The 16,770-nt window shown below is 36.1% G+C and overlaps 1 protein-coding gene across 4 annotated transcripts in view; it reads left to right on the top strand.

Annotated features, from left to right (window-relative positions):
- The window catches only part of LRP1B (LDL receptor related protein 1B), a 1,824,802-nt gene that overhangs the window by 1,148,195 nt on the left and 659,837 nt on the right, over positions 1 to 16,770 (top strand). For 3 of the 4 annotated variants that reach the window (XM_070581263.1, XM_070581262.1, XM_070581261.1), the window contains one exon: positions 14,263 to 14,445. In XM_070581263.1, the coding sequence (XP_070437364.1) occupies positions 14,263 to 14,445 (183 nt within the window). The remainder of the gene's footprint in view (positions 1 to 14,262; positions 14,446 to 16,770) is intronic. The other variant, XM_070581264.1, reaches the window with a different exon arrangement.

Here is a 16,770-nt window from a genome sequence, read left to right as displayed (position 1 = left end):
TTTTTTGAGAAGTCTCCATACTGTTTTCTATAGTGGCTGCACCAATTTACATTCCCACCAACAGTGTATTAGGGTTCCTTTTCTCCACATCCTTGCCAACACTTGTTATTTCTTCTCTCTTTAATAATAGCCTTTCTGATGAGTGTGAGGTGATGTCTCATTGTAAAATTGATTCTCATTTCCCTAATAATTAGTGATGTTGAACATCTTTTCATGTTACTGTTGGCCATCTGTATATCTTCTTTGGAAAAATTCTATTCAGATCCTCTCCCGTTTTCGTGATCTGGTTTTCTTTTTTGTTATTGTTGAATTGTATGAGTGCTTTATATATTTTGGATATTAACACCTTATCAGATGTATGATTTGCAAATATTTTCTCCCAGTTGGTAGGTTTCCTTTTCTTTTTGTTGATAGTTTCCTTTCCTGTGCAGAAGATTTTTAGTTTGATGTAATCCCATTTGTTTATTTTTTCTTTTGTTTCCCTTGCCTGAGGAGATATGATATTCAAAAAGATACTGCTAAGAATGATGTCAAAGAGTGCACTGCATGTATTTTCTAGTTATACGGTTCTAGGTCTTACCTTCAAATCTTTAATCCATTTTGAGTTAATTTTTCATATGGTGTAAGATAATAGTCTACTTTCATTCTTTTGTAGATGGCTATGCAGTTTTCCCAACAGCATTTATTGAAGAGACATTCCTTTCTCCATTGTATGTCCTTGGCTCCTTTGTCAAAAATTAGCTGTTCATGGATGTGTGGGTTTATTTCTGGGCTCTCACTTTTGTTCCATTGATCTATGTGTTCTGTTTTTCTGCCAGTACCATGCTGTTTTCATTAAAAAAGCTTTGTAGTGTATTTTGAAATCATGGAGAGTGATACTTCCTGCTCTGTTCTTTTTTCTCAGGATTTCTTTGGCTATTCAGGGTCTTTTGTTGTTCCAAATAAATTTTAGAATTCTTTGTTCTATTTCCATGGAAAATGCCATTGAGATTCTGATTGTGTTTGCATTGAATCTGTTTATTGCTTTAGGTAATGCATACATTTTAACTGTCTTTATTCCTCCAATCCATGAGCATGAAATATATTCCCATTTCTTTGTGTCTTCTTCAGTTTCTTTCAATAATGTCTTAAAGCTTACATGGTATATGTCTTTCATCTCTTGCTTAAATTTATTCCTAGGTATTTTATTTTTATTGTCATTGTAAATGGAATTGTATTCTTAATTTCTCTTTCTGCTACTTCATTATTAGTGTATAGAAACACGACTGATTTCGTATGTTGATCTTTTGCCCTGCAACTGATATATCCGTTAATTATTTCTAATAGTTTTTTGGTGAATTCTTCAGGGTTTTTATATATAGAATCATGTCATCTGCAAATAGTGACAGTTTTACTTCTTCCTTTCCAATTTGGATACGTTTTATTTCTTTTTCTTGCTTAATTGCTCTGGCTAGGACTTCTAATACTATGTTGAATAAGTGTAGCAAGAGTGGACATCCTTGTCTTATTCTTGTTCTTAAGAGGATAGCTTTCAGTTTTTCTCTGTTGAGTGTGATGTTAGCTCTGGGTTTGTCATATATGGCCTTTATTACGTTGAAGTACTTTCCTTCTACACTCATTTTTTGAGAGTTTGTGTCATAAATGGATATTGTTGGCAAATGCTTCCTCTGCATCTATTGAGATGATGTGATTTTTATTCTTCATTTTGTTAATTTGGTGTATCACAATGATAAATTTCCAGACATTGAACTATCCCTGCATCTCTGGAATAAATCCCATTTGATCATGGTGTATGATCCTTTTAATGTATTGTTGTACTTGATTCGATAATATTTTGTTGAGAATTCTTACACCTTTGTTGATCAGCAACATTGGCCTGTAACTTTCCTTTTTCATGTTGTCCAGGTCTGGTTTGGTATCGGGGTAATATTGGCCTTATAAAATGAGTTAAGTGTCCTATGCTTTTCAGTTTTTTGGAAGAGTTTCAGAAGGATTGGTATTAAATGTTCTTTGAATGTTTGATAGAATTCACCAGAGAAGCCATCTGGCCTGCACTTTTGTTTTTTGAGAGGTTTGTGATCACTGTTTCAATCTTTTTTATTAGTGATTGGTCTATTCAGACTCTCCATTTCTTCTTGACTCAGTTTTGGGAAGTTGTATGAGTCTAAGATTTTATCCATTTCTTCTAGTTTATCCCATTTTTTGGCATATAGCTTTTCAGAATGTTCTCTTATAATCCTTTATATTTCTGTGGTGCCCATTTTAATTTCTCCTCTTCCATTTCTGATTTCATTTATTTCAGCCTTCTCTCTTTTATTCTTAGTGAGTCCAATTAAGCATTTATCAATTTTGTTTATTGTTTCAAAGAACCAGCTCTTAGTTTCATTGGTATTTTCTATTGTCTTTTTAGTCTCTATGTCATTTATTTTTGCTCTGATTCATTTTTTTTTTTTTTTAGTTCTTTTAGGTGAAGTGTTGGATTGTTTTTTAGTAAGCCTGTATTGCTATAAACTTTTCTCTTAGTACTGCTTTTGCTGCAGCCCATAGGTTTTTTTTATGTTGTGTTCTCATTTTCGTTTCTCTACAGGTACTTTTTTATTTCTCCTCTGATTTCTTCACTGATCCAATAGTTGTTCAGTACCCTGTTGTTTAGTCTGAATATTTGTGACTTTTCCAGCTTTCTTCTTATAATTGATTTCCAGTTTTATACCATGTTGGTCAGAGAAAATACTTGATATGATTTCAATTTTCTTAAATTTACTATGGCTTTTTCTGTTTCCTGAAATATGGCCTATCTTTGAGAATATCCCATGTGCAATTGTGAAGAATATGTCTGCTGTTTTTTGATAGAATGTTCTTTATATAGCCATTAAATCTGTCTGGTCTAGTGTTTCATTCAAGGTCAATGTTGACTTTCTGTTTGGATGATAGAAACAGGGTATTAAAGTACTCTACTATTATTGTGTTGCTGTTAGTTTCTCCCTTTAGGTCTGTTAATAGTTGCTTTATATACTTTTGGGTGCCTATGTTAGGTGCATATATATTAATAAATGTTATGTCTTTTGGGGGAATTGTCCCCTTTATCTTTATATGATGTCCTTCTTTGTCTCTTGTTATCTTTTTTGTCTTGAAGTCTATTTTGTATGATATAAAATGACTGCATCCACTCTATTTTGTTTGCCATTTGCTAGGAGTATCATCTTTCATCCCTTCACTCTGAGCCTATGTTTTTTTTCATAGATGAGATGGGTCTTCTGGAGGCAGCATATCATTGGGTCTTGTGTATTTTATTTTATTGAAAGATTTACCCTGAGGTAACATCTGTTACCTATCTTCCTTTTTTTTCCCTCCCCAAAGCCCCAGTGCACAGTTGTATATCCTAGTTTTAGGTCATAGTGCCGTACTATATGGGATGCTGCTGCAGCATAGCTTGATGAGTGGTGCATAGGTCAACATCCAGGATCTGAACCCCAGGCTGCCTAGGCAGAGTGTGTGAACTTAACCACTCAGCCTCTTGGGTCTTGTTTTTTAATCCATGAATCTACTCTGTGTCTTTTGATTGGTGAATTCAGTCTATTTACATTTAGAGTGATTATTGATATATAAAGGCTTAATATTGCCATTTTTTCTTTTGTTTTCTGGTTGTTCTATATTTCCATTATTTTTTCTTGTTTGTATTCCTGTCAGCCATTTCAATTGGGTGGTTTTCTATGATGTGTTTCTCCGTTTCCTCTTTTTCTGTTTTGTGACTCTGCTCTGATTTTTTGTTTTGTGGTTACTATGAGGTTTATATAACAGATCTCATAAATAAGATAGTCCTTTTCTGTTGATAGCATCTTATCTCCATTGGCCTATTCAGGTTCCATCCTTTTCCTCTTCCCCTGCTGTGTTTTTGTTGTCACAAATTATTCTTTTTTGTATTTTGAGTTTGTTACCAAATTCAAGTGGTTAGCTATTTTTGATGATTTCTTTCCCTTTAGCCTTTATGTTACAATTGTTTACTAACCTATTCTGATATATAGTTGCAATTTTCTGATTCTTTCTATTTATCAGCTTGCTCAAAGCTTTGTAAACCCTTGCCTTTTCATTTCAGTTAGAAGGGCTCCTTTCAACTTTTCTTGTAAGGCAAGTCTGGTGGTGCTGAACTCCTTAAGCTTTTGTTTGTCTGGGAAAACCATTATTTCTCCTTCATATCTGAAGAATAACATTGCTGGGTAGAGTATTCTCGGCTGACAGTTTTTGTCTTTCAATATTTTGAATATATTATGCCACTCTCTCCTAGCCTATAGAGTTTTTCCTGAGAAATCTGCTGACAGTCTGATGGGGGTTTCTTTGTAAGTTATCACCTTCTCTCTGGTCACCTTTAATATTCTTTCTTTGTCATTGACTTTTGGTAGTTTTAATACAATGTGCCATGGAGGTCTTTTTGCATTGAGATAATTAGGAGTTCTATTAGCTTCATGTACTGTATATCCAGTCCTTTCCTCAGGTTTGGGAAGTTCTCAGTTATTATTTCTTTAAATAAGCTCTCTGCTCCTTTCTCCCTCTCTTTTCCTTCTGGGATACCCATTATCCTTATGTTGCTTTTCCCAATTGAGTCAGATATTTCTTGTAGAATTTCCTCATTTTTCTTAAATCTTAGTTCTCTCTCCTCTTCCGCTTAAATCATTTCTAGATTTCTATACTTGAGCTTGGCAATTCTCTTTGCATGTGGTCTGCTCTATTTCCAATGCTTTCTACTTTATTTTTCATCTTTTTCATCTACGTGTTCTTCATATCCAGATTTTTTGGGGTTTTGGTACAGTTTCAATCTCTTTGATGAAGTACTCCTATTCATTACATTTATTTTTGAGCTCATGGAACTGTCTTTCTGAATTTGCTTGTAACTCAAGTTTCTTCATGACAGCAATTTTGAATTCTCTGTCAGTTATATCGCAATCTTCTGTGACTCCAAGTTTGGTTTCTGGAGACTTGTCATTTTCCTTCTCTTCTACCCTGTTACTGTAGTTCTTCATGGTACTTGATGAGCTGATCCTATGAAAGTGCATTTTTGGTAGTAAACACCTTTCTTATTTGGCTAAGACTTGGTTACTTTGATTGTGAGCTGCTTCTGGTTGTGTCTGAGAGCCTACACTTTCTTCCCCTTATTGCCTCTGCCAGAGGTGTCATCAGTGCCTTCTTTGTGGTGCTCATGCCTCCAAGGTTGCTGGTGCCTTACTGGTTATGATGTTGCTGCAATCACAGATGTCACCACTGGGTTCACCAGGCTGTGAGCACCTCTACTGTTTCTGTGGTCACCTGTGTCTCATGTTCCCCCACTGGCCCCCTGTGGGTGCCCTAAGGGCTTGGGTAGTGCTGCCACTTGCACCACCTGTGATGCTGCTCCCAGGTTATCTGAGAGTGCTGGCAGCAGTATTGTCAGAGGTTCTAGTTTCACAGATGTTACTGCCACTGCCAGGGGCCCAGGGTCTTGCATGCAGCCTTTGCTGCTGGAAAGAGTGGTGTTGGACCTGCCACTGTTGCCAGGGTCAGGAAGGGAGGACTGGGTTGGCACCACTGTCTTTCCTGAAGGATCAGGTGGCAAGTGGCACTTGCCACTACTGGAAGAGGGTCAGGGGCTAAGCTGCAAATGCCATTGCTACTGCTACAGCCTTGGTCTTCTGTGCCAGCATGCTTTTTGAAACCTCACGTCAGGACACTGCTACCCCTGCTGGGGGTATCTGCATTGTGGATTGCCACTGCTGCTGGAAAGACTGGCTTCAGAGTCACTGCTGCTGAGGAAAGGGGGTGTAGGCTGGGTCACCAGCACCACCGTGTTTCTTGGAGCCTCAGGTCATGGGCACCACCTGCCACTACTAGGGGAGGAGCAGGGGCTAAGCCACGGGTGCCATTGCTACTACAGTAGCCTCTAGTCTCAGCACCAGTGTGCTTTTTGAAATATGAGGTCAGGACACCACTGCCACTGCCAGGGGCATCTGCATTTTGGATTGCTTCTTCTGTGTGTGGGGAGGGTGCTTCTTCTCTAGTTCCACTGCCTCCCAGAGGTCAAAGGGAACATCTCACTCCACCATGATGCTGACATCACTCCTTCTGTCTACATATTTTTAATACTAAAAACATTTTAGTGTTAAAATATTTGAATTTGTGCTAGGTATCCACACATTCTTTCCTATTTCCTTCTATTCAACTTTCGAATTGACCCAGGCAGTAAACATTAAAGATTTGAAATCTGATCTCTTTTTTATCATTAAATTTGCCATTAAATCCCATGTACTAATAAATGGTTTTGATAGTCCCATCCAACTTCTTACCAGGATAATCTGCACTGGGGACTACATACAGGGGTAAAAAGAATTCATAGAATAGAAGATAAAACACAAAAACCATGGCATGGAAGTGTGTTGGGGTGGGAGAGAGGGAGGGGTAGTGCAAATAATAACCAAGAGATATGCCATCTAAAATCTAGATGGCATGCAGGCAGTGGTCAAGGTCCAATGGGATGAGGACAAGTTGGTTTAAGAGGGAGGCACCAGGCTTGAATTCATTGTTTGTTCACAGCAGAGATTGCAGTGTCATTAAGCAGGCAGCAGCCCCCGGGGAATCCATCCCACATTACACAAAGAAGAGCAGGACAGTGTACCCCTACCAACTCCAACGCAAGCACTAGCCTGGCAGCTCAAGTGCTAGGAGGTAGGTTTAAAAAGCACCAATCTCCTAAGGATTTCTAGAAATCGGGGACATCCTAACCTCCAGGTAATGTTAAGGGTCCTCTTAAGCGAAAGCAGGCCAAGGTTATGTCCACACCTCCTTGGTAAATGAAGTAACTATTGATATGCTGCCAAACCCATTCCCAGTAGTTTCAGGGCAGTTGAAGAATATCTAGGAATCTGGAGCAAATAGCGGCCATAGGTGCAGGAATTATTAATACACAGTGATTCATTGAAAAGCTAGGAGTCGAGCAGGGACTGACACATGGCGATTCTAGGAAATGTAGGAAGCTTTCTGCATATGCAATACAAAGCGCATTTTACTTTACAAAGCATTTTGTGATGAATGACAAGCTAAGGTATAAACTCCATTAAAATAATAAAAAAGAAAGGTGTTTTTTTTCTCCCCAATTGGTCTCACAATTTAAATAATTTATTATATTTGCAACTCCATTATTATCTATTTTCTCAGGAGGACTTTAACATTTCTTATAGACCAAAAAATGTATTCTGACTTAAAAAAGCAGTATAAATATAATGTTTATGTTTTTTAACTTTAGGAGGAAAAAACTCCTTTCGCTCTTTGTACAGTTGCCAGTCTTCTAACGGCAAATATTTAGTCCCAGTGAATTCATTTAAATATTGGGATAAATTTCACCATTGGTTGCCACATTTCCTCCAGGGCTCTGGATTTATTTATTTATTAGATTCTCCAAATTGTATGCTTGGTTTAAATAGCTTCAGGGCAAAAGTACAATAAAATTGCATTAGTTAAAAATATAACCAGCATCAGCAACTTGGAAACATAACAGTAAAACAGCATGAGCATATACATACAAACATAGTCATCATTTTAACACTCCACTGGGACAAGCCATATTACAAAGATGGATTGTGTGCCAAGCCCTGAAGCTTAGGCAACTGGGGCCCTGGGGAACCACACAGGCCTGGAACTCAGGTTGGAATGGTCGTTACAGGCTCCTTAGAGGAATGCAGCTTTCCATCCAGGGGAAAATCAACGACTGTTAACAGAAGCTGATTTAATTTGGCAAGAAGGTTAAGAGGAAATAAAACTCCATGACTTTTTTCTATGTCTTCTGGCAGAAGAGGACAGCATTTCTAAACATCAACACACACCTAAACCTAGCAGACATTGAGAAATTGGTTTGGGGTATTTTTAATTTATCATAAGTGGGTAGGATGAGTAGTGGGAAGGAAAGGAATATAGAAGTGTGCGTATGTATGTGTGTCCATATAATATATAGTCTATATTAATATAGACTAATACTAGTTTAATAGTGTTAGTAGTATACTAATAGTCCCACATTAGTATAAACTTTGAGTGTTCAAGCCAATGAAATAGATTTGTAAATATAACCCCTTGTAAATATAAGGAATATTAGAGATTTTTTCCCCTTTCTGTTTATCGTTTAAATGCTCCCAAAGAGATCTATATAAACTGCATATCTGAGCAAATCAGAATCTAGCTGAAGGTCTTTTTGTGAGTCCCAGTTGCCTTTAGGATTATATCCAAACAATATAACATAGCACACAAGACCATTCAAGTTCCTGGCCATGTCCGCCTTTCTAGTTTTCTTTCTCTCCCCTCCCCTATCACACACTACATAGAATTTTATGAACGCTGACTTTGTTCAGAGTATTGTTTGTCCTGTTCCGCTTTCCCCTCTGCCTCACTCTTAATCATGACTCAGAACTCTCTTCATATCCTTTTTCATGAGAATTATTCATCTAACACCCCAAATCCAGGTTAATTTTCCCCTCTGTGTGTTTTCATGGTGCTCTCCCCTACCACAGCACTTATGACATTGCTTTGTAACTGCATACATCACCTACTTCTCTCTATACCCACTATTTATGATCTTTTCAAAGGCAGAAACTGTATGTTTCATTTTTCACCTAGAATCCAGCAAAAGCCATTTAACTGGTCTCCCCAGTTCTACTCAAGCCTCCTAATATCCATTTTTTTCACACAGTAGCCAATGAGAACCTTTAATGATGTAGATTAAATTATATTGTCATCACTTCCTGCTTCAAAATCTCCAATCTCTAAAATCTCCAATAATGTTGAACTTATCTTACCATAGGTGTTGCTAAAGCCGTACGAGATCCAGCCCCTGCTACGTTCAGATCTCATTTCACTCATCCACCCCCATTCACTTCCTTCTCTTTCTGTAAAAACAAAGATTACTTCCTGTTTTAGAGTCTTTGCATTTGTTATTCCCTCTGACTACTGTGCTCTTCACCCCAACTTGCATAGCTGCCTCTTTTCCTTCATTTTAATCTCAAATATCACCTTCTCAGAGAGACTTCTCTAATTGTCCTTGTCAGGGTGTCCCCTATACCCAGATCACTCCTTGTGGATAGAGGATGTTCACAATATATTTCCATTTCTTCCCTTTTCTGGGAACATGGTAAGATTGTACTTCCTGGAACTTTGTGATTGGGCGGCATCGATATGTTAGGGCCCCATCCAAAGTGACTAGCTTTGGCCAATGAATTGTCATCAGAAGTGATATATGTTCCTTCCTCTGTAGCATTACTCTGATCTGTTTTCTTCATAGCACTTAATATTTTCTGGACTAATCTAGTTTATGCACTTGTATAATTATTTATTAAATGCTTACATGCTTCCTTCTCCCCTCATTTAAGTTCTGTGAGAACAGTGAAGTTTCTCTTATTCATTGCTCTATCGTAGTCTTCTTGGAAAGATACCTGGCACCTGCGATAAATGTATATTGAAAGAACAATGAAGGAATCACTGAGGCCAATATTCTCATTTTCAAGATTATGAAACTAATTTGGTGTATCTCTATCACCAACTAGATGTGTGATCATGGGTAACATTATCCAAATTTTCTAGTTCCTTGGATAGTTCTTATTCTTTCCTGGTTGGCATCCAAATGAAGAAAAACACCCAAAAAGGCTAGACTACCTCATGCAACTTGCAAATTATTATCTTTCCAGAAAAGACCAAATTTTACCATAACTTTACAACAGAATAAAATAAATATTAAATTCTACTAGAAAAGAAATAGACTTAACAACATTACTTTAAATATAAAAAATAAATGAGTTTATAGACACTTCTTGATTATTGTATTAGCTAATTATTTTTCATTTTTGAGCCTCTACATGAGAAAAGCTTTACACGAAGGTAATAATGGTACAGTGGTAAAGAAAGCAGGCTCTAAAATTTAATTATGTTGGCTCAAATCCCATCTCTGCTGCTTATCATCTGTATAACTGCAGGCAAATCAATTTGTAGTTTCTGTTTCTGTGAAATGGGGTGCTCTTAATAAGTGGTTTTGTTTATTTGTTTATTTTTAATCAAAATAAAAAGGAGCAGATGTCTGATCCCTTTTTCACTGATTTTTAATCCAATCTAATGTAATTAATTTGAAGCAAAAGCAAAATTGAATGCTTTATAAACTATCATTTACATGCAAGGTATACGGAATGGGAGATAAAGAAGCAGAGAAGTGTGAACGGTCTTGGCATCCTCTTGGAATCTGCCATGAAAGTCAAGAAAAGCCCTGAAGCCTTTCCACAGGGGAAAAACATGCATATCAACACACAGCATCATGTGTAATTTCTGAAATTTTATAAACCTACCCTTGAATTTCCTGAATCCACAGTTACCAGAATAAGAACCCCAATCCTAGATAGGTGTTTTTTTTTTTTTTAAATAAAATGTCTTAAAGGAAATTATGGACATTAATACATGAAATGTAAACAGGAAGTTGTAGAGGATGAAAACTTTTCCTTTTTTCCCTTCTAGTTTCTTTGGCCAGCCTAATAATTACATTGACACAAAATAGATTACCAGGAGAAAAACAAATTTAATTTTGCACATATGGGAGCTTATAGAAATATGAGACTCAAAGAAGTCACCAAAGCAGTAGCTTTTATATCTTTTACACAAAGAAACAATAAATTTGTGAAGAATTGACAAGAGAAAGAAATCCGGGTTTGTGTGTTAAATTAGTAAAAAAGAGACAAGGTTTGTTTATACAGCCGTCTTGGCTCTAAATTCTCTCTCTTTGATGATAAGGCTATCTACCTACCTCCTGGTACAGGGACAGTACTTTCACATGGTAATCTATTTTCTTTCTATTGCTTTCACGGGGACAAAGGAGGGTCAGAGTGTTTTTTCACCAGCTATTTCTTGATTAACTTTAAATCAAAATAATCAATATGCCAAAGTGGCACATTTTGGTGTGGCCTGCCCTGAACCCCATAAAAGACAATCCAGGTTGGGGAGAATAATATAACCAAGACCAGAAGGTATACATTTATGATGTGTGTGAGCATTATGAAGAGAAGAATTGGGCCTGCTCCGTGGCCGAGTGGTTAAGTTCGTGCGCTCCAGTGCGGCCGACCAGGGTTCGGATCCTGGGCGCGGACATGGCACTGCTCGGTCAGGCCACGTTGAAGCAGCGTCCCACATCCAACAACTAGAAGGACATGCAGCTAAGATGTACAACTGTGTACAGGGGGAGGTTGGGGAGATAAAGCAGGAAAAAAAAAATGGCAACAGTTGTTAGCCCAGGTGCCAATCTTTAAAAAAAAAAAAAAGAGAGACGAATTGTTTCACCATTTAGATTTGAATGGTTATAATGGTATATTGTATTTCCTTCTCCAGACCATGCCCTCATTTTAAAATCATTGTAATCTGGTTGTTTGTAGTGTCCTTTAATAGACAGTATACCGACCCACAGAGGTTTAGACATGGGTAGCTTAAGAAGGAAAAAAAAGGAAAAAGAAAAGCCTCAGGGAAATATCACATTTGTATTTAAATTTATGATATAAATGTTTATTTAGAATAAGAAAACAAAAGAGTAGATTCACTTATGAACCACAAATAGATAAGCCAAACAATACTGAGCAAAGCAAAGAAAATGCAAATAGAATAAAAAAAAACTCAGACAATAGCAGCATACTCTTTCCCTTTATAGATTTTGCTTTGATCTGTGTGACTGCAACTTATTTTCAGCTGTAAATAGCATTGAACTAAAAACTAAGACTCTAGATAATAAAGTTACTATGCTGCTGGATCACAAGAAGCAATCTCTTCCTCTAAAGTGAAAATTTACTTTTTGGAAGCCTTTTTTTGAATCAGCCTAATCTATCTAGATTTCTGAGTTTACATCATCTTCTTAAGATTTCTCAGAATGTCATTGAGTGAATGACTGAGGAACACGACTTAAAAGAACTAGATCTTTGAAACCAAATCCAAAATATGTTTAAAAGAGTTAAAACATTACTCCTAAAATAGTTAAATCTAGAATTCTTTCCGTTATTATTGACATTTTTGAGGCAACATGGTTCCTGAAGAAATAAAAGATGGGAAGAGGAATGGAAACATGGTGTAGAATTTTGCACGTACTATTTAATTTTATTTAAGCTAATAAAGTATTTCCTAAATTAGGTAATTTTAAATGTAAAATGTTTCTTCTCAAAACTTCCTTGCATATCACTATTCTGTTTATTTGTTTACTTAGCTCTTAGATTATCTCCTGAAATAATCTAAGCTATAACCTAGAAATATTGACGGTTATAAAGAGGAAGAACTTAAACAGAGGCAGAATAAGGATTAGTAATGTAAATAACTCTGAGGGTGAGATTGGTCCAAACAAAGTTATACCATGACAAATGATCCTTAAATTTGGCTCGAAGTTCTCAAAAGCTATTGCAAACAGAGTAATCTGATGAATTTCAGGGTTTTCACAAATATCCGTAAAAAGAACCCATAAAGAAGAAGAAATCGTTTGCACAAGAAAGCAAAATTAGTATTAATATTGAAGCGAGAATGAAATAAAGTTTTTCCTACAGTTTCTCAGAAGTAGATTCAAAAACAAAAGAAATGTAGTTGGCAGTTGTCCTACTGCCCACCTGGACCAGAGGAAAAAATCCAGTAAGGAAGAAAACAATAGAAATGACTATCTTTCTATCTCCATTACAACAGGGAGCTGCTAATACAATTTAGTTTAGCCCCATATAGAGCAGGTAGCAGTTGTTACTCTGCAAGGAGGCTAGCCTGAGAATCTTCTTACTTTTCAAGGAACTGGAAAATCTAGATTTTTATAGAAAATCTTCAGACTTTTCAAAGGTCAACAGTTATTTGCCAAATTAAACATACTGAGGTACAGATTCAATATATGAACTGTCAGTCTTCTACTCTTATTTTAGAGAATGTAGAAAAATCAAGACACTATCCTTTCCATTCTTTATTAGGTATTTGGAATCACTGAGTGACAATTACCTGAAATACGACTTTTATGTGCTATTGGTTGAGCTACAGTTACAACTGGTTTATAACTACAGGTTATAAAATTCAACTGAGCCAAGGTTTGCTTTGTTTCACTTTCAAGAAAAGTTAAGTAGTAGGAAAAGGAAGAAAGGCCATTTCACTGCTGCATGGAAGTTGGCCTCTTCACCATAGAGTTACTTAGGCAGCTGAGTGGGCCTTGGAGCTCCATTTGATTTATCTCCTTTTTTCTTCCTGACTATTGAAATCACCTAGGGTTTTCAAGTTACCATTCAAAAGATCCTAGGTTTGAAGACTTCACAATATCTTGTTTATGAAACCTGTCCCAGCATTTTACCACCATAGTGGTCAAGCCATACTACTAAATAGTGCATGCCACAGGTGCTAAATTAAATATAGTGGGAAGTTGCTATATCACATTCTATACATATCTTCTGAATGTGCAGAGACTCTACCATATTTATTTATTGTGTATATGCATGCAAGTATTTTGTTTAATCATGAAAACTCTACATATCAAAGAGAATGATTTGGACTATGCAGGATTTAACCTGTATTTGTAGTTATCACGTTTTAAGGACTGGTGTTATCTGGGTACTGTATGAATTACTAATTGGTAAATTGAATTTGAAAGTATAGTGCCTCTTTAAATTCTTATGCATGTCTGTTCTGATTCCAGGCATTGAAATCTTACATCCTGAAGAATTTGTATTTATTATAGGGTTTTTTGTGTGCTTGTTCGTTTGTTTTCAAAATTTTGGTTGCTATTCTTCAAAGATTTTGTTAGAGTGTACTTACTATATTTTGGTTGGTGACCTCTTAATAATCTGAAAAAAATTATGTAGAGAAATGTCAAAACATCAACTAAAGTCTTAACACTTAGTGTAGAATGTGAAATCTCTTTTGTGAGCCATAGAGAAAAGCTCTTCAAAGATGTCATTCTTCATATACTAATTAAAATTACAGCAGAATATCCACACATTGTCTTTCTTGCTCTTTCCCTTTTTTCTAATGTTCATGGCACTTTCAGGAATTCTGTGGGAGGCAAGAAACATCATCATTTTCTATAATTATTAACATTTCTAAATGAATTCAAAAATACCAGAGTATTACAGCTATTAAACAACTGAAGTAAAAATATATTCTCTCTAACACCATAATAATTCCTGAAGAAAGAAAAAAATTGAAAAAATTATCATCAAGTAAAATCATAATTTCTCTTTTGTCTTCCCTCTTCTGCCTCTCTCTCCCTCATTTCAATTTAAGAGATTCGTTCTCCTGCTGGTTGTAATGGGAATGAATTTCAGTGCCACCCTGATGGAAATTGCATTCCTGATCTGTGGCGCTGTGATGGGGAAAAAGACTGTGAAGATGGTAGTGATGAAAAAGGCTGCAATGGTACCTTACGATTATGTGATCACAAAACCAAGTTTTCCTGTCAGAGTACAGGTAAGCAGAACCTGGGTCCAGCTTTTCCCTTGGGTTTCCTGGATGTTCCCTTTTCCATAGATAAATCTTCACCATAAAATTTAATGAGGGTGAATATCAAGGAGAGACAGAATTATATACATTTATTTTCAACTGGTCTCCTAAATTTTATTGTGCTGTTGCTGGATTCAATTAGGATGAAGGTGATTGCTGCCATTCGTATCTTTGATTTGTTTTGAGAGTCTCTAGGATTTGATTTTTTTAATGAAGGTTTTCTATTATTATGACTTTTCCATTTTTTCTTACATACAGTAAGTTCCACCTGACATGATAAACTAACTTATTTCCCTTTCTATATGATGATGAGTTGAAATTTAGAGAAAAATAGATCACAATTAACTATTGTGCTACAATTTGTGAAATGGTTGGTATCTTCATCCAAATAACCCATGGAAAGAATTTTATGTAGATTTCAGGTAGTATTTTGGAATCATCTCTGGAATTTCTTTTTTTAAAATTGGCACCTGAGCTAACAACTGTAGCCAATCTTCTTTTTTTTTTTTCCACCTGCTTTTTTCTCCCCAAATCCCCCCAGTATGTAGTTGTGTATTTTAGTTGTGGATCCTTCTAATTGTGGCATGTGGGATGCCACCTCAACAGGGCCTAATGAGCTGTGCCATGTCTGTGCCCAGGATCCGAACCCTGGGCTGCCGAAGCAGAGCGCGTGAACTTAACCACTTGGCCATGGGCCAGTCCCTGGAATTTCCTTTTAATGTGAAATTGTTTTTGAATTGCTTAATCATGAGCTCTTAGTAATTCATTTTGCTCCCTATTAAGTATTTCAACCAAAAAGTAGAAATGAAAAGTTATCACAGCTGTGAGTGAGCAAACACTCTGGAAACTGCATGACCCATGGGCATTTAAAGGTATAAGAAGAAATTGTGTTCTTTCCTTGAACGCTTCTCCTGATTACAATTCAGCATTCAAATTAAAAATAAAGAAATAGGGGGCCAGCCCCCTTGCCTAGTGGTTAGGTTTGCGTGCTCTGCTTCAGCAGCATCCCACATAGCACAACCAGAAGGACCTGCAACTAGAATATACAACTATGTACTGGGGGGCTTTGGGGAGAAGAAGAAGGAAAAAAAGTGAAAGATTGGAAATAGTTATTAGGTCAGTTGCCAATCTTTAAAAAAAAAAAAGAAAGAAAGAAAGAAAGAAAAGCTGACATTGTCGTAGATAAATAACTTCCTGACGCCCATCCCTAGGAGGGAATTGTGTTTCCAAAATGATTATTTTTCCAGCAATATTTTTAACAATCATATGATTCTGTTCAATTGTTACATGAAAAGTCTTAGTTTTGCAGTTATTGATTAGAAGAAAGTGATTTTAAGTTTAGAAATTATTTTTTGGAACACATTATATTAATTGGAAATTAACAGATTAATAACTTGTTGAACAAATTATTGACTGAATAAACAAGTTTTTATTTCGTAGGCTAATTCTAATACCAAAGAGCCAATTATTTGACTCAGATTAACATTATTCTAAGCATATATAGTGTATATTGTTCCCCCTGTTGCTTCTGGCATTTGCTTTATTGGGCTAATGTTGAAATATATTAGATAACAGTCTTTAACAGGTATTTGAATAAAGAACTGGCAAGGCCAAGGTAGAGCAAAATATGAACTGACATGGAAAGTCCTGAACTAAAACTAACTGAATATGCTGTTAAGATTCGGCAAATTTAGTGGTGAAACATAAAACCAGGCTGCGATTTGTTTATAAAGAAAGAAATTATAAATAGCTTCATAACAAAATAAGTTCGAAGAGCTAAATGTTAATAAAAACTGGTTTTAACTTTCTATCACAGAAAATATGAGGAAAAAGCACATACATGATAAATAACAGAGTTGAGTAAAGAGAAAATTTCGAGTGCTTGTGATTTATCTTATATGCATTTATTGGTATTTTACAATGAACTCTTATGAAACAGCTTCCTCTGAATATGACTCAACTTAAAAATGAATCTAAAGATGATGAGGATGGCTGATGTAGAAATGAAAAAGTTTTTTTCCTCTATCCATCTTAGATTTGTTGGCTGGGGCCCTGTAGATTAGACTGACAAAAGATAAATTAACAAGAAAAAAACCCCAGAAGTTTATTAACACATGCATCATGCATACATATGGGAGAACTCAGCAATGAGTAACTCTAAGAGGTGGCTAGAACTTGGACTTATATAGCGTCTTAGCAAAGAACAATAAATTTGTAGAGAAGTAACAAGACAAAAGAAAAGGACTTTGAGTTTCTAGGGATCGCAAATTGTGGGAAGGTAAATATATGGGA

Source organism: Equus przewalskii, chromosome 17 (assembly GCF_037783145.1).
Source record: "Equus przewalskii isolate Varuska chromosome 17, EquPr2, whole genome shotgun sequence".
Taxonomy (NCBI): Eukaryota; Metazoa; Chordata; class Mammalia; order Perissodactyla; family Equidae; genus Equus; species Equus przewalskii.
This window is presented reverse-complemented; position numbering and strand designations above follow the sequence as displayed.